Below are 27,097 nucleotides of genomic sequence, written 5' to 3'. Positions count from 1 at the left end.
CGCAGTGTTACTGGTAAAATCTTCATAAAAACATTTTGGTAGAATCCCCGGAGGAATCCCTGATAACCCCCAAGAACCCATGGAGATATTCCGCGGAAAATTCCCTGAATAATACTGGAAGGAATCCTTTGAGGAATTCCAGGATTAATTCCGAAAGGATTTTCGGAAGGAATCCCTTGATTAATTCCATGAATTTCCTACAAAAAGTCTAAAAGGAATCCTTTGTAGAATTCCGATTTGATACCCTTATAAAAAATACTGGTAAAATCCCTGGATGAATTCTTGATAACCCTCGGGAATCCTTGGGATATTCTGAGAAAATTTCCTTGAAAAATTGGGAGGCATCCCTTGATAAATTCTGGGATAAATTCCTGGAGGAATTCAGGGAGGAGTTCCATAAGGAATTTTGGGAGGACTTCCTTGAAGAATTCCTGAAGGATTCTCTTGAAGAGTTCTCTAGAGAAACCAGGAAAAAAAATTCTGGTAGAATCCCGTTATAAATCCTGGAAGTAATTCGTAATAATTAGCTTAATGGAACCCAAAATAACTCTAGAGGAATTCCTGAAGGAACCTTTAGAAGAATTCCAGATAGAACCCCTAAAAGGTCTTCTGATGGAATCCCAGAAGATGTTCATGATGAATTTCATAAAGAAATCATTGAAGTATTCCTAACGGAATTCACGGAAGAACTTTCAATGGAATCCCTGCAGAAACTTTCAATGAAATCTATAGAAGAGCTCCTGATGAAATCTTCACAGAAACTACTGATGGAATCCTTGGAAGAGCTACTGATACAATCCCTGGAGGAATTCCTAATGAATCCCCTACGGAAAAACTTTATGAATTCCGAGAGAACTTTCGGAAGGAATTCCTTACGGGAATTCCTAGTCAAATCACTGGACAAAATCTTGAATAAATTTCTGGAGGAACATCTGGTAGAATCATGAGATTCCTTTAAAATCCATGAAGGAATCTTGGTAGAATTCCTTAAAAAAATCCTGTAACATTACCTGGAGGTTTTCCTAGTGAAATTCCTGATGGAGTTCTCGCAGAAATTCCTGATATAATCATTCCTTGTTGACCTTTTAATAGAATCACAGGTAGAATTGCTGGCGGATTTGCATAAGAAATAAAAAAAAATGCACAAGAAATAGGATAAAGATTGTGGGAAAACGCTAGTGAAATATATAGAAACAACTCAAGACCTTGGCTGGTTCGCCGTAAAACGATTAAACGATTAAAAAGTATTTTATTTGCATTAAAAACTTAACAAGCAAGATCTTTTCCATAGGTAGGGTAATTCGCTAATTGCTGAACGCTACCCAAATGTTGAACGATCTGTACAAACCATGTTAAAACAGGAAATTGAACCATTTTCAAACAGTTTCAATAAATTATACAGATTATTTTGTAAGTTAGCTGTACTATTGGACACAATAAATTTAATTAGCACATCAATTTCTTAAACGAAATATTTATTGAAATTTTTTATCGGTAGGTGGAACGAAAATTTCAATCCTTTAAAAAAATAACTTAAGCTGGGGCTGCTATGAAATAAGCTGTGTGGTAAAACATATTACGTATATTGGGTTAAGCACCTATCCACGATATCAGTAAAAGTCTACTTTAGTTATTTTCTAAACATCCGTACAATTTACTCGTATCTATTAATTACAAAAAAAACATTTTCAATTGCACTTTCGTTTCACGTACATTTTCCATTTGTTGAACACTAGCATAACATGAAAGGCTTGGTTTCATCGACAGTATTGCCAGAATTTTTATTTTCGTACCAAACACCTATATTGAAATGGAATATTGCATTACACAATATAGTAGGGGGAGATCCCCCAGTACCGGACACTTAAGCCACTAAATTCATTATTCGAAAAATATTGATTTTATGGGCTCGTGTTACCCATTTATGATAAATATTATCATTTTTATAGTGTACAAAAATAAATTTGAAAATATAAATATGAATTTTGATATGGCATTTTGATGATGAGTTTTAGTACCAAATTGATCGATCTCGAAAGGTGGCACCCAATACCGGACAAGATCTGGAAATGCCTTGAATTCTGTAAATTTGAACATCATCGAATGTGTACACTATAGGAATAGTTTATAATTACCAATTCAATGCATTTGCTACATTTACAAGAATAATTTGAGTTTTTCTTAGTTTGCAAGATGCCTATGAAAAACCTCTTTCATATATAATGAAAAATAGCACATTTTACGATGTTGTTCTGAATGTTCATTATTCTTAATTTTATTGCATATTTGATACCATGATCGACGGAACCCATGAAAAACGAAAGTATTCTGAGACACTGATGCAATAATTACAAAGATATCATATAAAAAATCAAGCTGTCCGAAACTGAGGGACAGGAGGTGCTTAACCAAAATTGTAATTTGTCCATTTTTATTTCAATTAAGGTACAAAATACATTCATACTATCAAATTAGGATTATGTTCGATCATGCTTGCTAGATCCAAAGTATTTTTTCATATTCAAAATATTTACTAAATAGGCTCAAAATACGTGGATACGTCAATTTTTCAAAGATTTTCAATCTTTTCTACTTTTTTAAAAAGGCATGCATATTTCAAGGATGTGTTATTCTACGCAATCATTAGTCTACATAATAGCTTTCTTTTCTACTAATACACCATCTTGCTTGGACCATGATTTCTCAATGTTTCGGCTTTGTCCGGTATTGGGTGCTGTCCGGCACTGGGGGATCTCCCCCTATTGTTTTTTCTTTAGATATCTGTTGAATAATTATTATAAAAAAATCCTATAATGGTGTATGTTGCAAAAACGCGATTCAGAAAAGTATAGTTGATTGCATCCCATTCCCATAGCCATTCTGATTCTTTTTTTTTTTCGAATTTCACTATCTTCACTTTAGCATCAATGCCATTACCGTTTGTTTGTTTACACCATGATTGAAATTACGCATCGGCAGCCAATTTATCCGGAGTATAACCTCAATCTCGCGATTGATGCTGTAATGTCCAAAATAATGTACATTAGGAGAAGCCGCTAAAGTCTATGGAGTGTCGTAGGGGACGATTCACTTCCGTTTCAGCCCAGAGTGGTGCAGCCCAGAGTGCTTCGCGGACCTAACCCTGGCCTCACAACCGACGAGGAGCGCGAACTTGCAAGTTGAATGAATGCGGGATTAAAATGGTCAACATTTAGCGACAATCGTTCAACATTAGGATAAGATGGGTTATGTATGTGTTCAACAACTGGGTATAGAACTATCTTTATAAATATATATTTTTCAATTAAAAATGGACATTACCGTGCTAAAAATGTTACAGAAATAATGTTAAACAATCGTCTACGGTGTTGAATGCTTTTTTAGCAACCTTTCTATCAAAATTTCCATGAAAATCAAATAACAAAAAAACGTCTATCTTAACCGTTCAACATTTGGCGATTTACCCTATCAAAATGAAGCTGAAATGCATAAGCACATCGAATACTCAGAACTTTTTAGCGTTAGCATTACGATTGTTTAACGATTATATGTGAGTTTTTGACCCATATTTCCATTTATAATAATTAACAACATGCTTTTGACATTTTCGGGATTCACAGATTAAACAGAAGCAACGCTCATTGCGTCATAATAATTCCAACAACTATGATTCAGTCGCATGCAAAAATATCAGATGGGTCATCAATGTCTGGGTAAATCTTTGCACACCAGTCAAGTTTTATCAATTTCGAAAACTGATATCTCTTGACTGACTAATACACTACGGAAGAGGCGGAATACATTCATGCAATTCAGCAAACGTTATCAATGGGTTTGGGCCATTTGTTCTCGGTGTTTGGTGGTGCGTCGAGTATTGTTGAATCAAGTGATAACAAAAAGGTTCGTCATTTAGAAAGCCATTTGTCAGTTTCCGTTGAACCATTGCCGAGTGAACGTTTCCCTGTGAGAGCAAATAGTTCACAGTAATAATTCGAGCTGAGTGTTAGATTATTCAAATTCCAATACAATGAATGCAGGTGAGTCATTTTTGAAATAATTTCTGTGTAAAGATTATGTAAGTTTGTGTAGTAGTGTCAGTTATTTCTACCTTGTTTCAAAGAAAAGTGATACTGAATTTAATGTAAATGGCTCAACATGGTTGGTTGACCAATCGATCAAGTTTTATCATAAATATATAAATGCTACAACAGATTCGTGCTCTTCAAAATTTGAGGTGTGGCTTCAGTAAACCTATCTTCAATTTTATAACATTGATCATGTTTATGGCACAACATGAATCTTAGATTACATGATAATGATAATGCAAAGCAAATAAATTTGAATTAAATTTTAAGCAAAACATTTAAGATATCTCACGCCATGAGAAAAATCATAATCAATGAGCGAAGGCTTTTTTCATTTTTATGGGCGTATTCAATTCTATATCGGAAGACAAATATTTTATCATTATATTGTGGGTCAAATGCCATTCGTGCATTAGTGACTAAAGATATTGAAACGTTTATTATGAGGGGTCCTCACATAGACCTTGAATCTTGAAACTTAAATGAAAGGGTTTTAAGGCGATGAAAATATTTCAAATCCTTATTTCGCATTGTTTGCTCTATTGGTCTCAGATAATTTGCGTATAAAATAAATTAATCTATGAAATTTCGTATAAAATAAATAAAACTTTTCAACTTTATTTTTTCCATTGATAGGATACAACTGGATGCCATGGTCTGCTCACCAGGGAATTCCACCAGCAGGTGTATACGCGGGCAATGATCAGGACGGTTCGCCCATCTATATCGGTCGCGCATTCCATGAAGGGGATCAACTTCCGGCGAAAGTAATCCCTAGCAAGCAGGCAGCTTACGTGTCGCATAATGGAGTGGAGATTTACAAATCACACTTTGAGGTGAGCTTGGCAGGTGATAACAAACCAAGAAAAGTCCCCGACTTTTGCTTATCGCTTCGGTATCAATGATTGAAACGTGTTTGCTTGTATCGATGTTGCAATATGTGTAGATAATGATAAAAGAAACCAATTTCAATATTGTATAGGTTTTGAGTGGACAGGGATTCACTTGGGTACACAGCGGAAACGGCCACGTACCGACTGGTGCTGTATTGTGCGGCAACACTGTCTCCGGTGAGCCTCTCTACATTGGACGCACTCATCACGAAGGCAGCCTTACTCCAGGAAAAATCCACCGCAGCCATGGCTGTCTTTATATACCTTTCGGAGGAGCAGAGCAAAGCTTCCTGAACTATGAAGTCCTCGTTGGACAACAGAAATGTAAGACCCTCTCTATATAAATCAACAAATGCCATCTAGCTAATAATCTCGTGTTAACTTCAGCAACCTGGACTCATTGCGCTGCTGGAGCACCTGTTCCACCTGGAGCTATTCTCGCTGGACACGATGTTGATACAGCTCCAATCTATGTAGGACGTGCCTATCATGAGGGAGACCAACTGCCTGCCAAAGTAATTCCAAGCAAACAGATTGCCTACGTTTGCCACAACGGTCAAGAAATTGCCAAGCATGCTTTCGAAGTTTTGTGCAACGGTAGCACTATTTGGGTTCCATCCGGTTTTGGCAGCGTTCCTCCTAATGCAGTTTTCGGAGGTCGGACTTCTACGGGAGAAACGCTCTACATTGGACGCGCTCACTACATGGGCAGTTTGACCCCAGGAAAGGTCCACCCGAGCCATCAGACCTTGTACATACCATTCGGAGGCAGCGAAGTAGCTATTAAGAACTACGAAGTATTGATTGAAAACTGAAAGTATTATTTGAAAATGCAATATTCACAATTATGTACAGCGTAAACCAGTTTGCACGAATAAAATTTAAAAATCGCAATCCCTTGTTGTATCTTGCTCCTTTGCCACTTGATCTAGCAGGACGAGTTCGTATGTGATGATAGTTCCAGCCATCTACAAAAAGTACATAAATTCGATTTTACTCGATTCTCAATATGAATCAACACGTTTAACAATCTCACGGCAAGAATCAAAGGTCGTGTGATGAAGAAAAACCGTTTTCCGGAAAAGGCAATGCTCTTCAGAGACGCATGATCCAGTAGTCGTTGTATATCCAGGTTCCAGCTTGAGGTGGCAAAGTCACGTAACAATTCCAACGGTTTCAATGACGCTTCGTAGATGGATGATGTTACGTACAGCATGACGAAGCACCGGCAAATGAGAAACAGTAATGAGTACCAATAGTAGAACGTCGTGACAGTGGTTTGTTTGGGGCTGGAATGCAGAAAATTGAGAAGTCGTTAGTCCTGTCGTCATTGAAGGTGATAGGGAAAATGGCTCTGGAGTAAGGCTTTACACAACTGTGCAATTGGAAAAGTGACATAGACATTGGACACCATTTAATTTTTCAATTAAATTTTTGTTATTTGGGTTTATTCTACGGCGTGAGTTGACAATTGTCGGTCTCGTATAGCGAGGTGACAATTCTTGACTCGAGTGAGGTGACTCTCCGTTTGATTTACACGGCGAGTTACCTCACTCGAGTCGAGAATTATCACCTCGCTATACGAGACCGACAATTGTCACCTCACGCCACACTTAGCATAAACCCAATTGTATTATAACCTCTAGGGTTCCAACTGATCGATTATGGCTAGGTAAATACTAGAATTCGTAAGCGCTTAACGAAAGTTTTTCTTCTCGACAATATATCTCCACTGAGCCTCGCGTGTTTGGAGTTTCGTTTGAGCGATTTCACAGATTATAAGTGCGACATGCATAGGCGCCATATAGAACTTAGTGACATTTGAATTTGCGAACATTCACATACGCTCGTCATACACAGCTTGTTTATGTTTTCCCTCGAGATACTAGCACACACTTGTCAACATTCTAACAAAATTCTGAACAAAGATTCAAGATAGAGATTTTTGTATAGAGGTTTTAACAAAACGAAGAGCCGCATTCTCACAGAGTCCTAGGCAGGACTTTCAAATAACTTATAAGAGAAAAAACGCTTTCAATTAATTAAACAATACTTAACCTAAGTATATGACACATTTATCGTGGCAATAGAAGATTGCAACGTGCAGCGGTTGTTTCAAATGATGGATAGTTTTGGGCGCAGTTTCACAATCATCAGGTAGTGGTCGGAGTCAATGTTAGCGCTACGATAGGTTCTGACGTCGGTTATGTCGGAGAAGTGCCGTCCATCGATCAAAACGAGGTCGATTTGCGATTCTGTCTGCTGAGGTGAAATAGGGGAGGGTGTGCTGGAAATAGGTGCTACGAATGGTCATATTCTTGGAGGCGGCAAAATCTATCTGTCATAGGCCGTTCACGTTCGTCAGCCGGTGGGCGCTGAATTTTCCAATCGTCGGTCTGAACTCCTCCTTCTGGCCAACCTGAGCGTTCAAATCTCCTATGATGATCTTGACGTCGTGGCTTGGGCAGCGGTCGTACTGGCGTTCGAGCTGCGCGTAAAATGCGTCCTTGTCATCATCAGTGCTTTCGGAGTGTGGGCTATGCACGTTGATTATGCTGAAGTTAAAGAATCGGCCTTTGATTTTACACTTTTGCATTCGTTTAATGATCGGCCACCACCCGATCACGCGCCTTTGCATATCACCCATCACTCTGAACGCTGTTCCCAGCTCACGTGTGTTGCCGCAGCTCTGGTAGATTGTATGATTACCTCTAAACTTTCGCACCATTGCTCCTGTCCAGCACACCTTCTGCAGCGCTACAACACCGAAAGCGCGGGTCTTCAGTACATCGGAGAGTATGCGAGTACTTCCGATGAACTTGAGTGATTTGCAGTTCCACGTAACGAGTTTCCAATCGCTCGTTGACGTTCCTGTGCTGATGTGTTTTTACAGTTGGCTTGCTGGGCCTGACATCAACCCTCTAAATGTTTGGAGGACCAAAGTGCGCAGTTTAGCTTAGAGTTCTTCTCTGGCACTAGGACGATAATCAGCCGGCCCTGACATGGGGAACAGACGCTGTTGTGAGTCGCTCCTAACATGAAGTACAGACGCTCCAGGTTTGCAGATGCAAAAGCAAAAGTAAAAGCAAACCCCCCCTTCCATGTCAGCATACGATCAATGTTCCCACCAGGGTTGGTTACCCGATCTTCCCCAATGTTACTCGTACCCCGTCCACGATGAGGTAGCCATAGGAGTTGCTGGGCAAGAGGCTAAGGACCGCACAAAGGGGTCTATTTTATTCCTGCAGGTACGCGAAGTACCAATGCACAATGGTCCAGATAGCAAGTTTACGCGGACATGAACTTTTCGACGTCATTTTGTGGTTTTAGAGTATAGGTTGCTTCCCAGAAGTGTCTCTAAATTAGTTGTACTACAATTCGTACGAATGGGATTTTTTCTCTGCACTAATCGCAATAGTGTCCTATACGCCAACTTTGTTATGTTAATAGATAGCAAGTTGAAATGTTCAGCAAAGTTGTAGCATATTTTAATTCAAAAAACTTTGTAGAACAAACTTTTTCTCTATCTCTTATACTTTCTGAGATAATTGACTTTATATATGAAAAAATGGAGAAAATCATTTTTTCACTCATATCTCATTTATTTACAAATTTTAGCAGCCTACTATGTTCTACAAAGTTTTTGGTACTGCTATATTCTACAACTTTGGTGAATATACCACAGTTGTATTTCTTCTCGTTTTCTTATTGTCTTCTTCTTCTTCTTCCTGACGTAACGTCCCAAAGAAGATTTTAATTTAAAATCATGCCGTATTAAAAGTCATAAATGGTAATATGTTGCAAGAGTTGAGAGGCATTCAATTTATTTATCTTAAGTCTTTGATTTATGTATAGCAGTAATTATTACAGTAGTTAAAGTCGTATTGAAATCTGTCATAGTAACCATGTCAAAAAAATACAATTGCTATTGCTACTCACATCAGATCCAGTGATCTCACTGACAAATCGTCGAATCGCACAGAAGCATTCGGAATTGCACGAAGAAGCGCAAGAATTATTGAAAAAGTTTTGAAAATTATGCTTTTTGACAAATATAGTACACTCTACAAAATCAAACAGGTGTTGATTATTTCATGCTGAATCGCGGCGGCCATGACTTTAGTGTGTTTTATAAAAAAGATGACTAATTAATGTGTTTTAATTGCAAATCACCCGTCATTGAAAATACAGTACTGACCCGATTTTGTCAAACCCCCGATTTTGTCTGCCCCCGATTTTGTCTACCCCCGATTTTGTCAGCTTTTTGACCCGATTTTGTCAGCCTATTTAAAATTTGTCAAAAAATTGTTATCGTCATGTTTTACCACGTTTACATTCAAATTGACGATGATGTTTGATGTCATGCACGCATGGGCGTAGCCAGAGGGGGCAATGGTAATGCCTTTTATTAAGTGTTAAAAATCGATATTACCAATATAAGGGAGGGGGGAACCCCTGATAAAAAAAAACTGTAATGTAACCATGTAACACATAAAAATTAGAAAAACAGGAACAAAATAAAATGACCCGATTTTGTCAGGTTCCCCATTTTGTCAGCCCAAAATTCACCGAGGGGCTGACAAAATCGGGTCCTTACTGTAGTCTTAAAAATATATATGAACATAATATATTCACCAAATTTCACTCAAATACTCTTTAAGGGGTCTAGAGCCACGGTGTTGTTCATTTTCAAGTGTATATTTGCGAGTTATTTGGCCTGTAATACGATATTATTTTAAATTAATATCTCCTACAATAAGAAAACCAGAAGAAACACAACTGTGGTATATTCACCAACGTTGTTGAATATAACAGTACCAAAAACTTTGTAGAACATAGTAGGCTGCCTAAATTTGGAAATAAATGACTTATGAGTGGAAAAATTATTTTCTTCATTTTTTAATATAAAAAGTCAATTATCTCAGAAAGTATAAGAGATAGAGAAAAAGTTTGTTCTACAAAGTTTTTTGTATTGAAATATGCTACAACTTTGCTGAATATACCAACTTTCTATCTATTAACATAACAAAGTTGGCGTATAGGACACTATTGCGATTAGTGCAGAAAAAAAATCCCATTCGTACGAATTGTAGTACAACTAATTTAGAGACACTTCTGGTAAGTAACCTTTACTCTAAAACCACAAAATGACGTCGAAAAGTTCATGTCCGCGTAAACTTGCTATCTGGACCACTGTGCAATGGTACGCCATACCCAGCCATTTACCGTGACGACGGGACAACCCTCCAAGGTCTGAAAAACGTTACTGTCCCGTTAAATACGGTGCATATGGTGAGCCTAGCTATACCATGACGCAGTTTTGTATATGCATGCTTATTAAAAAAAAGGAACTGTTTGCAAGTGAAAGGGAGTGTCAGCAAAAACCAACCGATAGTTCTTCACTGATATGATAAGAATAGATTTTTTGGCTAGTCTCGGTGTATTTGCAAAGTTTATCATAGCGCATCCTTTATGCTTCAAAAGGCGGGTTATGTATATGTTACTTAGCTTGCAGAAATGCATTACATCTCAGAGTACATTCTCTCGAGCAAGTATTCAGTCTACAGCGTCAATGGTGGAGCATTCGATGTATTTCCTTGATTAAATACGCCAATTCTTGAGTGCTTTATCAAACCGGTTCTACAATATCAGCCACTCATTATGGCTTGGATCCCTTCTCATTGCTCCATCCCGTGCAATGAGAAAGCGGACTTTCGAATACAGGTAGGTATTGAGATGAGGTTCTCCTGAAGTAATACCATGAGGTAGTTCCAGGAGGACATCGGACTTGTAGCCCAAGCCAAAGAAAAGTGGCGTGGTACAGAGTTGTTTTCCCCTTTTTTTTCTCTGTTACCGCACTCGAGACGTGCATCCGCAGTAGACCGTAATAGACCGTAATAGACCGTTAAGTGAGAACCATAAAGCCTAAAACCCATGTGCTCCCCAGATAGCCGGGTTAGGTGAAAGTTTATAGCTTTGCTAGAAGTGCAAAAATTCTAAAAAATAGGTGTTGAGAAGGCGATATTTATGACCATCGAATCGCCTTCACTGAATTTGATAACTATGATAAAAAAATGTTTCGAACACTTTTAATTGGATTATCTGTCTACAAAATCTGTGCTGTGCTCGTCATGTTTTGCGAGTAGTAAGGGTGCCTGGGGTAATATGCACAATACGCACCTTGTCAATTGCTCTGGAATAAACAAGTTTTGAGCGAAAAATGCTATGCAGATTCATGAAACGTAGCAAATAGTGGACACCCTAAGAATTTCGAACATTTTGAATCACTTAACAGGGAGATAGAACAATGAATTCGAAAAGCATGGTTCTGATGTAACTTTTCCGATCGTCTTGATCGCTATTTTGAAAGTGATTAATTTAATGTTTTTGCAACCTTTAATCTTGAAACAGATGTTTAGCGACTGTGTCAGTTGATGATGAAATTATCTGGCAAATATTACAGTGATTTATATGGTACACTACATTTTCTAACAAGCACCCGGTTAGGGCAACATGCACTCCGTTGGTCAGGCAGAACGTTCCATTCCTAAATAAGGTACAAGTATAAAAGTGAGGTCATTTCTGGACAAACATTTCAAAAGGGCTCATCGACATTGGTAAACAATGGCTTTGTAAGACGCTATGGGGCTCAATTCAACTCGATCACACTCACCAATACCACTATCAGGAAGAGCTAACACTAATCTTCTTGATAGTGGTGTTAGTTTGCGTGGGCGGGCTAAAATGGGCTCAACAGCAACGTTTCCGAAAAAAGGCTCAAGACCTCTTGAGCCCTTTTCAAATGTTTGTCCAGATTTGAAGTCTTTGTGTACATTCTTCTTTTTCTTCTTCTTGGCATTACGTCCTCACTGGGACAGAGCCTGCTTCTCAGCGTAGTGTTCAATGAGTACTTCCCCAAACTGAGAGCTTTCTTTGCCAAACTTGCCATTTTCGCATTTGTATATCGCGTGGCAGGTACGATTATACTCTATTCGTGATCAAACGTCAACATCCCACCGCAAAATCGCTAGTGTTTAGAGGTGATGTTAACCTCCAAATTGCGAAATCATCACCTCCAAGTTAGTTATAATTCCCTTCGTTATATGAATTATGGTGGCGCGTCGATCGTCGCAAGTTTCTCGTTAAACAGTCAATGCCCAGGGAAGTCAAGAAATTTATATTTTTGATAATGAATTAAAACACAATAATCTATTAGTGTAATTCGCCAATTGTTAAACGGTCAAAATGCTCGCTAAATGTTGAAAACGCCATAAGGAATATACGGACTGTTCATCAACAGGCATGATTTTTAGTCGTTCAACATTAGGCCAATTGCCCTATAATTAGAACAAAATTTCGCTCAACACCATGCACAGTGGACACACACCAACTAGTTTCGTGTATTCAAACACTACAAACACGTTTTTTGGTGTTCATTTCGGAACATTTGTCTTAAGTGGTGCATTTTACCCCAGGTCCCCCTGGTACTTGGTCCACAGGGGAGAGCGATGCAAAGAAGAGAAGGATCAGTAGTGTCCGGTTCGCTCAGTGCAAAGAAAAAGTGGCGTGGTCGAGTCAGTAGTGTTTGGCTCATCGATTGTGTCACTTGCTCCAGCAGGAGCGAGCTATGGATATGGAAGCACCCTCGTTTGGCATGCAATGCGTAATCGAGTAATAATTATCAGGAATTCGGTTAGGCGTAATTATATCATAGATCGCATCATCATTATCACCACACTATCCCACTAACTCAATATCCTTCCCATGACAACTGTGGAGATGCAGAGGTATATTTGGTCTCTAGTAACAATGGTTGTCTAACTAACATTCCTTCCTGTCCCCGATGGCCGAATTGGGCGTGGCCGACGCCGTTATTCACTGTTAAACTTTAAACTCTCGATTTGTGCACTTTGATAATGGTTAGCTAATCCAAACCACCATTCATTAAATCTTTGTGCAACTTCGATTGTTCTGGTCAACCATGGAGTGCAACTACGACGCTGTCATCCATGCTCATGCTCGTAATATGTACCGTCAAACGGGGTAACTTGCAACAGGGGTGAAACTTGCAACACAACGACATGTAACTGAATTGACGTTTTCTAAAGCATTAAGTTGAATTATTCTAATTTGTTACACCGGTCAATAACCTTAGGTATAAAAAGATAGGTTTTGGTGAGGATTTTTGTATTATTTCTACTTTGGTTGGTTTGCTGGAGGAGAAAGTCCTATTACACATTTGATCGTTGAAAACAAGGCTGTTCCTAGTACCACATAAACGGGATATACATATTTTTCTAGATATTCCCGATCAGACGGAAGGAACAAGATTGTAACAGAATGTGTTCCCCTGATATGATTATTTTTTATCACCAGTTATTATTAAACATGTACCGTTTGTAGTTAAAACAACAAAAATGCTAACAAAATTTGCACCAAACAAAACTGAATTATAACAAACCCCATTATAATTATAACACAATTATTACAGAATGTGTTGCAAGGATGTTACAAAATAACCAAATTATTACAAATTATGTTACTGTTTGTGACATCGGATGTAATTTGCAACTAACAATATAACAAATTTTGTTATAAATGTGTTACTAAAAATATAACAAGTTAAGAAAAGAGCTATCTTTATAACAAAATTATATCAACTTCTGATATTTTTAACTGCTACTGATAGGAATGTGTTATAATCTTGTTATGTGATTCTGGTCGGGTTTGCTATTCGCTATAGTACTCAATAGTGTACAGAAGAACTATAAAAAAGTTTTGTTAATTTCACGTTTAAACACTGAAAATAAATAAAAACGTTTTTGACTACCCTTGCGGGGTAACTTGCAACAGCAATTTTAATCTCAATGGCAAGATGTTATTTGTCGCTTGTCATCGTAAACACATGAAAAAGCAAGATTGATCATTTATTTGTAGAATTACATTAAAATTGTTGAACCTCAACCAACTTTTTACACGTTTGGTATAAAATACTAGGAATTTTATTATTTTTATTTTTACTAGAACATTAATTGTATTATAATTGGAATTTATTAATTTTTCTTCGTGAAAACTATGATTATTTTAAAAATATGTTTCAGATGTAACTTGCAGATCTGACATTGTGAAATTTTTGCATGAAATATAAAGAAAGCTATTTTCAATGACCAACAGAGGCCATTTCAAGACATGCTTTCAATATATGATACGTTGCTTTGGTTACAATATGAATAAAAACTAAGTTATGTGAAGCAAAACCTCAAAACCATTGCAGTTGAATTAAAAAGTAACACTGAAACTTTTGAATGGCTTTTTACTAGCCGTCAAGACTTGTGATTTGCTAGAATTTCCACTTGTGGAACAAATAAAATACAAATTTAATTGATTTTTTAATCAGATAAGGTCAATACTCATAATTCAATCAATATAATGATTTTTCAAAAATTATGTTACCTAGTTTCTGTTTATTGTCTGCAGTTAATTACTTAATGATTTAAAACACAGTATTGATACAAATTTTGATAGTAAACTTCAGTCAGCATTGTGTATTGCATGTTACCCCACAACAGGGGTAGCATGAAAAATGCATATTTTCAGCCTCTCCTGATCTCAGGAAACCAAATTATAATAAAATAAATACCACATGGCATTCTTTACGTAGCGATTAGCATACCAGATTGTATTTGATTCATCTAAGTCCTTAAAATTTTCGTTAACATAGATTTGAATTTGAAAAGTGTTGCAAGTTACCCCGTTTGACGGTACGCATAATGTTTAGCCTAAGATATGCTGATCACTGTTTTTCTAAATGGATATTTCATTTTATTAAATACTTACTCAAAAATGTTATACAGTTGCACTGATATGAAGAACATGTCACTCGCACACGACAGTAATATAATTCTGGATAGCTTCGTATCGAGGTACGTCACCAGCTCACTTAGTCGCAGGAAATCAAGTCTCAAAGTTCGCCACACTTCCTCCGGCTGTTGGTTTCCATTGAAAGTCCGTATCCTATCATTATACTGTTGAAAGCGCCGCTGCAGTACCAGAGACACGCAAATGATGAACACATCTATGTAGTGCCATGTGAACTTAGCTACTCGCATCACAACCTCAATCGCCACCCCAAGGGCCGGGTGATACGGTATAAACCGCACAATGTAGGCATGCTCTCGACGAAAGAAATTTCGCCAAAAATCGGTGGCATGCGTGCAGTATTTCATGTGCACGACATTTAATAAATAGGCGGAAATAAAATTTATCGTATCTTCGACGAATGCGAAGAAAATTATCGTAAATGCCACACGTTTCACAAGTGATTCCAGCGGAAGGTACTGTCCTGTTTCGTAAGGGTTGGATAAGAAAACATCCTCGTCAGCTGTCCAACGTTGCATGATCAAAGGCCAATTGCGCGCCAGAATAATGAATTCTATCATAGCCGTGATTATCACGGCGTAGTAAATACAGGTTGCTGCAAATAAGTGTAATAAATCTTTTATTCCAATCCAAACTATCAGCTAAAAGTTCAAAACATACTAGTTGCTCCAATTCCGAAAGTCCCTCGTTGAATGCGGAATGCGAAGAACATGGACATTATTGCACCCATGATAAATACAGTAAAACACCCGTACGCAAAATGTACGCTCTTTAGCGTAAACTTTAACTTTGATATGGGTGTCCGAAAGTAGCCACTAATGGGCATAAGCGAAAATAGTTGGCCAACTAATATAATGGGAGCCAGAGCCTCGTGTGCCGTGCATCCTTTGGCCTTGGCTTTAAATTTCACATTTACTTCCTGAACAATTATTGTTTTCTTCGTGGGTGCACTGGGAGTTTGGAATGAAATCATTTTCTGAAACAATTGAAAAATATAACTATCTAACACTGCGAGTAAAGTCACTATGAAACGGTTTGTAAACAAATTCGTTGGAAGTGGATTTGCAAAATATCCTTGTTTGTGTATGATACTGATCATAGTTGAGATAGGAAACAGTAATAATCAGACAGCAGGGTGGTTCTGCAATTGAAACATGTTGAATTTCAACCGCGACGGGCTAGAGGCACAACCATGCTTCGTGACCATTGGATATAAACAAGGCCATTAGTTCGTCTGCATTATTTTATATCAGATGGTGCCCATAAATGATGTTACCGACCTGGTCAATCGTGATGCAGACATTGTTGGGCAAGCAGGAAAACATGGATTCTATGACAAAAGGTCGAAAGACAAAATGTTGGAAGGACAAAAGGTCGAAAATGCAATTGGTCGAGGAGGAAAACCAGAATGGACGAATGGTGGGAATTCTTTTTGAAAGAAGAAAAATCCAAAAGAAAAATGCATTTAAGGTGATTATAAAACGAAGCCAAACTTTGAATTTTCAATTGCACAAGACGAGAGTATCTGACAACAGTTCGCGTTGAAAACCAATCAACTTGCTTGCTTGCTGGTGGTGACCAATGGGATAGATTTTTAACGCGAAGCGGTGTTTGGTTCTCAAGTCTTGTGCTTTTGAAAATTTGGGGCGTGGCTTCGTTCTATAATCACCTTAAGGAAGGACTTAACTATGAGGTACATACTCCAACCTGAAATACCTTGATGCCCTGACGACACAAACGGTAATCAATACACGGTGTGCTTCGTAGAACAACTTTATTACAACAAAATAGGTAATTCTGAAACTTCGCCACAAGAAAGCCTAGATCTCTCGCGTTCATTTGCTGCAAAAAGCAAAACAATCGGTCGGGGGGTCTAGAGTAATTTTTTTGTTTGATTTCGAGAGACTTGCACATATGTTTGTATTTGCGTATCTATGTGTTTCTGTACATTGGGGCTGTTCAAGATTTAAAAATGATTGACAATTCAATCTCCCGTATGTTCCTTGCCATTCTTACTATAAAAATAGTGTTCTGTGAAATTAGCTTTCTAGGCAATGATTTCAAGGTGGCCCAAAGACAATGTAGGTTTATATGGAAATTACTATGAAGAAATTTTGAGACTTTGGGACAACAACAATTTTGAGTGTTTGTAATGTAAGTACAAACTTATTATCCCATTGTAAACACTCATTCTTCAAACCATAATAAAGAAATTTACTGAAGAGAGAAATTCAACCTAACGGATAGCAGAAGAAATTTTCATGAGTTTGTTTGCTTTTATTTAGCTTAATATGGGATTATAGCCCTGCAAACATGTACAAAAATCCTAAACAAAATTACCTCAAAGGGATTTGTTTCTTCAGCAACATTCTTCATTGAGGTTTGAAGAATGAGCTTTCAATATGGGATAATAAGTTTCTACTTACTTACGTGTTTGGAACATTTCTCAAAATGTATCCATAGTAATTTCCTACATTGTCTTTGGGCCACCTTTAAATCACCACCTAGAAAGCTGAAAGTTTCATAGAACACTATTTTAATGGTAAGGATGCCAAAAGAACATATGGGAGATTGGATTTTCAAACAATTTTAAAATTTGAATCGCTTAACTGTTTAAATGTATATATAAATGAATGTACGTATGCAGCCATTCCATGAAAAACCGATCTAGTGAGTCACTAAATTCCGTGAAAATTTGCTATTTTTTCACGTGTTTTTGGATTTTTTGATTAGGGTGATCATTTCCGAAATAGGGTGACCAGAAAAATCGCGATTTTGCTTAATTTTTATTAAAAAAAAAAATTACAACTTTAGAACCATTCAACTGATTTTCAATTTTTTTGGACGAAATGAAAGCTAAAGATTTTAACTTTTCAGGAAAAATATTAAACTTCGCAAAACATATTTTTACATGAAAAAAAATCAATAATTTCCGTTTTTTCGTGTTCTGAAGGCCTCGGGACCAAAAGGGCTATTGCTGTTCTCATTTTTTCTTGAAAGTTCAGAAAATTTTACGTTTACTGTCAAATTTTCAGCGATGTATGTTTTTTAGTTTTTTAGGCACACGCTAAAGGTCTCAGCGCATTAGATTTTTTATTTTTCAAAAAAAAGCAAAACCCTCCCCCAAATGACGGACGTCATTGTTTAATGTTCCCTCATGCAAGATTTTTTCTATACTGAAATACACCAGTATACAGGATATCCGGCTTAAGGACGTTCCGATATTGCGAAGAATCGATATTTTATTCGATTCTAAAGTATCGATATAACCGGTATATTGATACAAATATCGATGTAGTGGTATATCATATGATATACAGTCCATGAGCTGATATTAGCGAGATAATCGAATCATGGAAATATCGACTCATGGAACCGATTTTCTAAGAAAAGCTGTTCGAAGGATATCATAGTAACCATGATTTGTTTGGTTTTAGTATGGTTCCATGAGTCAATATCGAGCAATGGAACATCGACTCGTGGAGGTTACACTGTATTTGAATGAAGCAAAACTCCTATTTTGCATAGTGTCCTGCCGTTTAGATTCCTAAGAGCATGAGCATGAGCATATATACCTAATACTTGATGGGCTACACTTCGTTATGATGAATCTGCGCCCAATGGATGAGACTTCTCCACTGGGCTTAGTCCTGGGCCAATCGCTGCTAGCGCCCTGAACGTTAAGTGCCCTTAAGTCCTCCTCAACTGCAAAAAGCCATCGTGTGCACGGTTTACCACGAAGTCGGTGGCCTCGTCCGGGTTCTCTGTTGAATATTATCTTTGCTTGTCGTTCTTCCGGCATATGAGCAACGTGACCAGCCCGCCGTGTTTTATGCGCTTGACAATATCCACCTCTTCATACACTTGGTACAACTCGTGATTCATGCAACGTCCATCAATGTCCATGATTCATGGCCATATAGGACAACCGGAAGAATCAGTGTTTTGTATAATGCGAGTTTTGTTTTCGTTTGCAGGCTACGGGACAGCTGGCTACGGAGCCCGTAGAAAGCCCGACTCGCAGCTGAAATACGTCTTTTCACCTCGCGGGTAACATCATTATCGCAAATCACTAGTGTTCCAAGATACACAAATTCTTCCACCACTTCAAACTTATCACCACCTAGCACCATTTCGCTACCACTAACACGTCCGGACCCATGTTGACTACCAGCTATCATGTACTTCGTTTTTGTGATGTTGATCGTGAGCCCGATCCTCGTTGTCTCCCTCTTGAAAGGCACGAACGCCTCTTCCACTGCCCGACGGTCAATCCCGATGATGTCGATATCGTCCGCAAAGCCAAGGAGCATATAAGAACGTGTGATAATGGTACCGCTTCTCTGCACACCGGCTCTCCTGTTACCACCTTCGAGCGCTATGTTAAACAGCAAGTTAGAAAAAGCGTCACCCTGTTTCAATCCATCTAAGGTTACGAACGATGACGAAATCTCGTCCACCACCCGCACACTAGATATCGATTCATCAAGCGTTGCACGAATCAGCCTAATCAGCTTCGCCGTAAAGCCATGTTCGGACATAATTTGCCACAACTCGTTTCTATTCACTAAATCGTACGCTGCATTGAAATCTACAAACATATGATGAGTCTGCAAGTTGTACTCCCGGAATTTATCTAGGATTTGACGCAGTCATTGATCGGCCCTCTCGAGAACCAGCTTGGTATTCACCGACAAAGGACTCCTCATACGGTCTCAATCTGTTGAACAGAATTCCAGACATGATTTTGTACGCCGAGTTAAGGAGTGTTATCCCTCGGAAATTGGCGCACTCCAGTCGATACCCTTTCTTGTACAAAGGGCAAATGAGACCCTCCAACCAACTAGTAGACATTTGCTCTTCCTCCATTATCCTCGAAATGATACGGTGAAGGAGTTTGTGCTGCTCATTTCCGTGTTAGAGAAGTTCGGCCGGGAGCTCGTCCTTCCCAGCAGCCTTGTTGTTCTTCAGCTTATTGATAGCTTTCTTTACTTCATCTAGCGTTGGAGGTTCCACAGCCTGTCCATCGTCATCGATTTGAATTCTGCTACCAGATCCACTTCCGTTATCTCCGTTCAACAGTGACTCGAAGTATTCTTCCCACCTGGCGGCCATCATTGTTTTATCCGTCAGCAAGTTTCCTTGGCGGTCGTTGCACATGGCGGGAGACGGCGCTGTTTTTCTCCGCACATCATTTACGGATTCGTAGAACCGTCGCATGTCGTTCTGTTTCATAGCTTCTTGCGCCTGAGCAATTACTGCCTTTTCATGCTCCTTTTTTTTCCTTCCTTGTGCCGCTCTCTGCTCTGACGAGTACCAGACACCAGCATCCGGCTTCTAACCAAGTTCTTCTCGTTCGTCATTCTCTGGCACTCCTCGTCGAACTAACCGTTCCCTGGTCTTCGTTGAGCAGTACCTACCACTACTCGCGCTAATGTGAACACCGCTCCGTGGACTGACTCCCACAGATCGCTGAGGTTGACGCTTTCGTCGATTTCGGTAATCCGCTCGTCGAGCTTTTGATGGTAGTCCACTGCTAAACCATCTGCTGACAGGCGTTGGATATTGAAATGCAACGATTGTCGATTTCTAGAACTCGAAACGGTTGATAATCGCGCTCGAATTTTGCTTACAACGAGATAGTGGTCTGAGTTGATATTAGGACCCCTGAAAGTTCTAACATCGATGACATCGGAAAAATGTCGGCCGTCTACAAGAACATGGTTGATTTGGTTGCAAAGTTCGCCATTTGGGTGTTGCCAGGTGTGCTTGCGGATATCCTTGCGTGCAAAGTAGGTGCTACTGATGGCCATCCCCCTGGTGGCAGCAAAGTTCACTAAGCGTAGGCCGTTGTCGTTGGTAACAGAGTGAAGGCTATCTTCACCAATGATAGGGCGGAAGAAGTCCTTTTTTCCGACCTGCGCATTAGCGTCGTCGATGACAATTTTCTCGTCGTGTTTTGGGCATTCTACATAGGTCTTGTCAAGAAATTCGTAAAACGCGTCCTTCACGTCATCGGGTTTGTCACTATCACTATGAAACCGACTTCAGCTTTATCGCCACCGCTGTGGTAGATGTTGTATTTGAATGCGGTGTTAGAACGGGGTCTACCACTCTGAATAGGGCGATAATCAAAACTGAAAAGGCAATAGATGGCTCTTTTTCAATGGTAGTAAAAACGAAATCTTTAAGCAAAGAAAGCACCACGGAAGATGAACTAAACACAAAAAGTTATGTATTCACTTTACTCTTAATTTCTAATCACTATTTTTTTGATTCAGTTTCCTAATTGCAAGCAATTTACGATTTTCATAATTTTCCATACGTTTTGACAGTTCTCCGACTACCATTCTTCCATGCGCTTGTGTTGAAAGTTTGAGAAATTTGAGAATCCAGCGTAGCGCGATCAGTGAGGGGAATACAAAATAAACAGTTGTTACCCTATTCACGTTCTCCAGATCTTAGCCAACGCATTTCCTGAATAGCAGCCACGCACACGCCAACTTTTCGCAATTCACGAGCCAAAAGGCTCACTCGTCCAGGTTCATTTAAAGTCCTAACGTTCCAAATACCGAGTTTCCAATCATAGTCCTTATTTCGTTGCCAGGTTGCCGTAGCCAGTCGCCGAAAATAACTTTAGTTTCCTCTTCTTTCTCCATTTTTCGTGGTGGATAATGAATTCGGTATGCTATTTTACCGGGGTTGCGCTACCTACATCACGTTGATGGGACTGCCATCTTAGGTGAAGCTGACGTGATACAGCATTTCATACTCAGCCGCTGGATGCCAGAACAGACGCTGTTTGAGCCGCACCTCCTGGTGTACAGACGCTCAGAACGTATCTCCCACTCTAGCTGATGTCAAAAGGACAACAGTGCCCAGGCTGCACTACCAGCTAAGTACGCAACCCTTAGCTAGCGGTGTTTGTCATTATTTGACCCGTGGAAGCGCGAGGTAGGAACTTGTGAGGACCAGAGCTGTGTTGGTCGCTTCTTCTTTTTTTTTTAAGACACTGACACGTTAATGCTACCAGTGGGCATTTATGCCCTTTTGAAGGAAGCACCACACTAGACAACGGACTAGCATGCAACGCCCAGTGGCACAGTCAGAAAACAGTCCTCACGAAAAGTTTACCGGCCTGAGGTGGGAATCAAACCCACACTCCCTAGCACGATGCGGCTAAATGCCTGGTGACACTAACCGCACGGCTACGAAGCCCACTTGATTGTCGACTCACCATTTTGCAGCCCAATGAGCATAGATTACCGTACATGAGTATAGATGACCGTACAGTTTGTAGTTGCTACTCCGTGGTTGACCAGAACTATCGAAGTTGCACAGAGATTTGATCAATGGGGCTTGGGATTATCTAACCACTCTCAATGTGCACGAATCGAGAGCTAAAATGTTGAAGGTTAATAACGGCGCCGGCCACGTCCCAATAGTCATCGAGGAAGGGAAGGAATGTTAGTTAGACAACCGTTGTTACAAGAGACCGAGTATACCTCTGCATCTTCCTGTTGTCATGGAATGGATATTGAATTAGTGAGATAAGTTAGAGATCTGGGAGTCACCCATGTTTGGTGATGCGATCCATGATATAATCACGCCTAACCGGATTCGCGATATGATACGATAATTACATTGTAAGCCGAACAAGTGTTCATCACTCGCCCACGCAAGAGCAAGCGACGATATCAATAAATCGAACACTACTTACGAACCACAGCACTTTTTCATTTCACTACGCGAAAGATGCGCGACAACTTTGTTCCTGCCCTCATCACCCACCCCCGCAGGAGCAAACGACACGGTCGAAGGAAAACACGCATTTTCCTTGGTCATATATTTTGCTGAACTCATGTGAGACATGAATGTTTGGAAATGACATCCAAAATCATGGAAATCGTTGTTTCAAACAGTTTAAAAATTTACGCATGAACAAAACCCAATCATTTCAAAAAGCTTTATTTTCAATGTAACCCAGCAGCCGATCAATATTACCCCGGATTAGGTAAATAAAAAGAGAAACCTCAAAGTTTGAGCCCAAAATATTGAAATTCAGAGAAGGCGCAAATGACTTGAAGGTGTATTTTCTAGACATAAGATACGATTTTTAGTGAAGTCTACATAACTTTGCTATTTTGTTAATAATTTCGTAGCTTTTAGCATCATTCTCTTAACATTTACGGCGGATTTTGCGTTTTTGTTTATTAAAAGTTTCAACTCTGTTTTTTTTAAATCAAAAATAAAATATATTTAAAAAAGGCATTAAATTTTTTTTTTTTCATAAACAAGTGTACGATATATTGAAATAAAATAGCGATATAATCGATATATTCAATAGGAAATATCGATACCAAATTGTGGAAAGTTAAATATCGGTTACGATGTATCGGAATCTCCCCAATCCAGCTTCACTTTTTGAAGTGATATTGGAAATGTTCCGTTTTTACTGGAATGAACAACATTCAAGTGAACTTTCAGTAATTGCATTTAATCGTGTATACTGCCGTCGAGCTTTCTTTGTTATCAATGTATTTCATATGTGCCTCAGAGCTTTCTGGCGTTATTTTCTTGTCAAATAATATAGATGGAGTTGTCATCGTTTGAAAGAAACTTACTTTGTGGACTGTAGATGTCGCCTCATGTTTCAATTCGTCATTATCTTCCTATACATCTTAAAGTTATGATGTGAGAGTAGATTGATTCCACAAAAGAAAATCGATTTTACAGAAACAATTTGGGATGAAGTTTTTTGGATTGGTTTTTAACATTATTTAAATAAGCATTGCTTCAAAACCGCCCAAATAAGTTTCATTGAACTTCTTTACTTGATTATGGAATTTACATAAATTTGAAGGAGTTTATAAGAGCTCCCTACTTCTTTTCGCTAGTTCCTTAGGTTTGGGCTTGACTTGCGCAGAAGAAACTATTGAAAAGTTGAAACGCACCAGTGTATGTAAATGCGTCTGTAGGGTAGGGTGTATCAGAAGAAGAGGGATTTCGTTTCTCCCCATGCTCGTGAGATATGCAAGTAGGTACCTATAGACGATCGACTTAGCAGAGGCAGCCCTATTCTTCTACTGCGTAAGCTTCACGTTTGGCTGAGGAAATATCGATCCGTCGTTGCTGCTGGGGGATGAATAATAAATGATGAGAGAGTTTAGTTGGTATTTGAGGTTCATTCGTGCGTAAGATTGACGGAAGACTTATTGCGTTGTGATGTGGTGAATTAAATTTGGGATCTTTTCAATATAACTTCATTTTGTATATTAATATTGCGTTTTATTCATATATATTTAGGCTGATACAAATATTAAATTTCTTTTATGTCCGAGACCACTTGGAAGGTACGAGGGGGGGGGGATAAAAATAAATAAGGAACAAAAAAATAAAAATGAAAAAAAAGTGTTTTTTCGAATTTTTATTTTTAACGATAATTGTTAAACTTTTTTCAAACGTCCTCTGGATCATTATTTTACTTGTTTTTTTACTTTAAAAATGGATAAAAACCTAACTGATGTCAAAAAAAAGATGAATCTTTTTTTTCTCCCCTTCAAAATTTTCGGATTTTTGAAGGGGGGGGGGGGGGTGACATAAAAGAAAATTAATATTTGTATCAGCCTTATTCATAATAAAAAAATCTTAAATGAGTATTAGTTTAACTCGATGAAATGGGGGGCCCAGATAGCCGTAGCGGTAAACGCTCAGCTGTTCAGCAAGACCAAGTTGAGGGTCGTGGGTTCGAATCCGCCGGTCGAGGTTATAGTATCTTCGTACCTGCCACACGATATACACATCAACCTTGGACACGGTTGTATGAAAAATTTAGATTCTCGCTCCAGTCCACTTTTTGGATTGCATTTAGGTCCCATAACAATTGTGCAAAATTTCAGCTCGATGGGAGAAACTATATTTTAGCGCCAGCCGTTCAAAGTTTGTATGGGATTTACTATGGGAAAATTTACTTCTGTAAAGAAAAATCGCCAGAGGTCGCTCATATTGCTCTATAAAAAATCTGAACACAGATCTCGATAGGTATTTCTACGATGAACAACATTGCCGAAGACTGCAAAGCAATTCGATGCTTGTGAAAAAAGTTATTCAGCATAGAATATTCGGAAATTTTACTTGATTTTGTTATTATTGTTATTCCTTCACGTGTTAATCAACGTCGCCTTGCCGATAGGTTTTCATTAAATAACTCTTTTCACAAGAGTCGGATTGTTTCGCAATCTTCGGCAATATTCTTCATCGTAAAAATACCTATCGAGGTGTGTGTTCAGAATTTTTATAGAGGTCAAAAGGCGACCTCTGGCGATTTTTGTTTGCAAAATTAAGTTCTCCCATAGTAAATCCCATATAAACTTTGAACGGCTGGCGCTAAAATATAGTTTCTTCGATCGAGCTGAAATTTTGCACAGTTGTTATGCAACCTAAATGCAATCCAAAAAGTGGACTGGAGCGAGATTTTAAATATTGTCCCACACTAATACACATGCAAATATGGTCATTGGCACAGTAAGCTCTCAGTTAATAACTGTGGAAGTGCTCATAAGAATACTAAGCTGAGAAGCAGGCTCTGTCCCAGTAGGGACGTATTGCCAGAAAGAAGAAGACGATGAAAAGAATCCTAGCAATCGATTTTCAATTGATACTTAATTTTATCAAATAAATTATGTACTTTTAATTAAGTGATTTTTTACTTATTGTGCAGAGCTACTTGGGCACTTCCATGATTCTTTTCAGCATGTGGGGTTTTTCTCGGCCGAATTGTCTGAAACTTTGCAACAAGATGCACTTCAATACGTCGCATATTGTGGCCAAATATTAGCTCAGTAGCTTTGAAAAAAAACCTACCGCTGAAGTGAATCAAAAGTGCCAAGATTTGTCCAGTGGGCAAAAAAAAAAATTGAAAAGTACTGTTTTTGCAGCATTGGGAAGTACAATTTTATTGCTTTAGGTAGTTTAGAGCTGAGAGAATTTTTGCACGCACTAGAAATGTGCACCACCGCGCCATGCCACCGTCGCCGATCTATTTTACGTCACGCCGACACCGAATGAAGTATCGGCGGCGTGCCATACGCCGATCAGTACTACGCCGCCAATTTTCTATTTGCACGCCGATGAATAATTCGGCTTGTAAAATTTGATACTTCCACAAAAAACAAATCCTGCACGAATTATTTCATATATTACTTCAGAATGCCTAGAGGACCAGCAATTACTATGACAATGCTTATAGCGATTCCTTTAGTATTCACTCTACGGACCTAAAAAGATTCATCGATAAGAATCAATCGAAATTTCTCCAGGAGTTCCTCCAAGACACTACCTAGGCATTCCATTACATATTTCTCAAAGAATTGTAGCAAGTGTATGCCCAGGAATTATTACCATTTTTCCGGGAATCTGTATGCATTCTTCAAAATATTCTCTCATGAATTACTTTAGAGATTCTCCCTGCAGTCTTTTTGAAAACAATGGTGTAATAAAAACTAATCCAGGGTTTAAAACAACAACAATCTAAAAAACCCATTACCGGATTGTTTCATATGTTTCTGCAGAAACTATTTATCTAAAGATTTCTTTCAAAAAATTCATTGACAATAACTCCACTTTGTTATAGGGCTAAATCGAGAAACTATCGCAAGTATTCCTTCAAGTATTATGCCAGCGGTTTCTCTGGATATAGGATAAATGTATTTCTTCATCGAATTCATGAGTGTTCTATAAGGATTATTCGTAAAATTTATTGGAAAACTTCTCCATCGAATCTCCTAGATGTTCTCCAAAAAAATGTTCATGGATCTCCTTCATCGAATTTTCCCTGAATACCACCAAAGAAAAATCTTCGTCTTCCGTCAACTGTTCCTCCGAATTTATTCCAAAGGAAAATACTTTAAGGGTTGTTCCAGGATTAGTTAACTGAATTCTGTAGTAAATTCTTCATGATTTTCCTTACTGTACTTTCAAAAATTCCTTTGGACATTTCGACAAGTATTCTGTAAGAAATTTCTTAGGCATTTTTGAAAAAAAAAAATTAAATTTTTATTAGAAAACTAGTGGTTCCGGCAAACTTCGTCTTGCCATCAAGTAGGCTGTTGAAAACTGCTATGAATCGTCCCATACAAAATGACAGTCCCGTTTCTCCTACTTTCCCGGTGAACATCCTGAAACTTTTATACACACAAACACGTCGGAACCCTTGACGAACAAAATGGGGGAAGAATTATC

The 27,097-nt window shown here is 38.6% G+C and overlaps 2 protein-coding genes across 2 annotated transcripts; one reads left to right on the top strand and one right to left on the bottom strand.

Moving 5' to 3' along the window:
- Positions 1-3,869: 3,869 nt before the first annotated feature.
- On the top strand, positions 3,870-5,872 carry LOC5574458. The gene is made up of 4 exons (XM_001661422.2): positions 3,870-4,037; positions 4,722-4,921; positions 5,068-5,302; positions 5,366-5,872. Exons 1-4 carry the CDS (start codon positions 4,028-4,030, stop codon positions 5,791-5,793), a joined length of 873 nt encoding a protein of 290 aa, XP_001661472.1. The 5' UTR covers positions 3,870-4,027; the 3' UTR covers positions 5,794-5,872.
- Positions 5,721-16,011, bottom strand: LOC5574457 (gustatory receptor for sugar taste 64a). The gene is made up of 4 exons (XM_001661423.3): positions 15,518-16,011; positions 14,816-15,452; positions 6,015-6,267; positions 5,721-5,946 (listed from the first exon to the last, which is right to left on the bottom strand). The coding sequence occupies exons 1-4, from the start codon at positions 15,954-15,956 to the stop codon at positions 5,860-5,862; spliced, it is 1,416 nt and encodes a 471-aa protein (XP_001661473.2). The 5' UTR covers positions 15,957-16,011; the 3' UTR covers positions 5,721-5,859.
- Positions 16,012-27,097: the final 11,086 nt, after the last annotated feature.

Source organism: Aedes aegypti, chromosome 2 (genome assembly GCF_002204515.2).
Source record: "Aedes aegypti strain LVP_AGWG chromosome 2, AaegL5.0 Primary Assembly, whole genome shotgun sequence".
Taxonomy (NCBI): Eukaryota; Metazoa; Arthropoda; class Insecta; order Diptera; family Culicidae; genus Aedes; species Aedes aegypti.
This window is presented reverse-complemented; position numbering and strand designations above follow the sequence as displayed.

Excerpts from the sequence above, each read along its gene's own strand:
- LOC5574458 (XM_001661422.2), top strand. Across the intron at positions 4,922-5,067 it reads TTTACAAATCACACTTTGAG|GTTTTGAGTGGACAGGGATT; the intron begins GTGAGCTTGGCA and ends AATATTGTATAG. Across the intron at positions 5,303-5,365 it reads CCTCGTTGGACAACAGAAAT|CAACCTGGACTCATTGCGCT; the intron begins GTAAGACCCTCT and ends TGTTAACTTCAG.
- LOC5574457 (XM_001661423.3), bottom strand. The coding sequence starts at position 15,956 with ATGATCAGTATCATACACAAACAAGGATATTTTGCAAATCCACTTCCA. Across the intron at positions 6,268-14,815 it reads CAACTGTATAACATTTTTGA|CCCCAAACAAACCACTGTCA; the intron begins GTAAGTATTTAA and ends TCTGCATTCCAG. Across the intron at positions 5,947-6,014 it reads CACGACCTTTGATTCTTGCC|ATGGCTGGAACTATCATCAC; the intron begins GTGAGATTGTTA and ends TACTTTTTGTAG.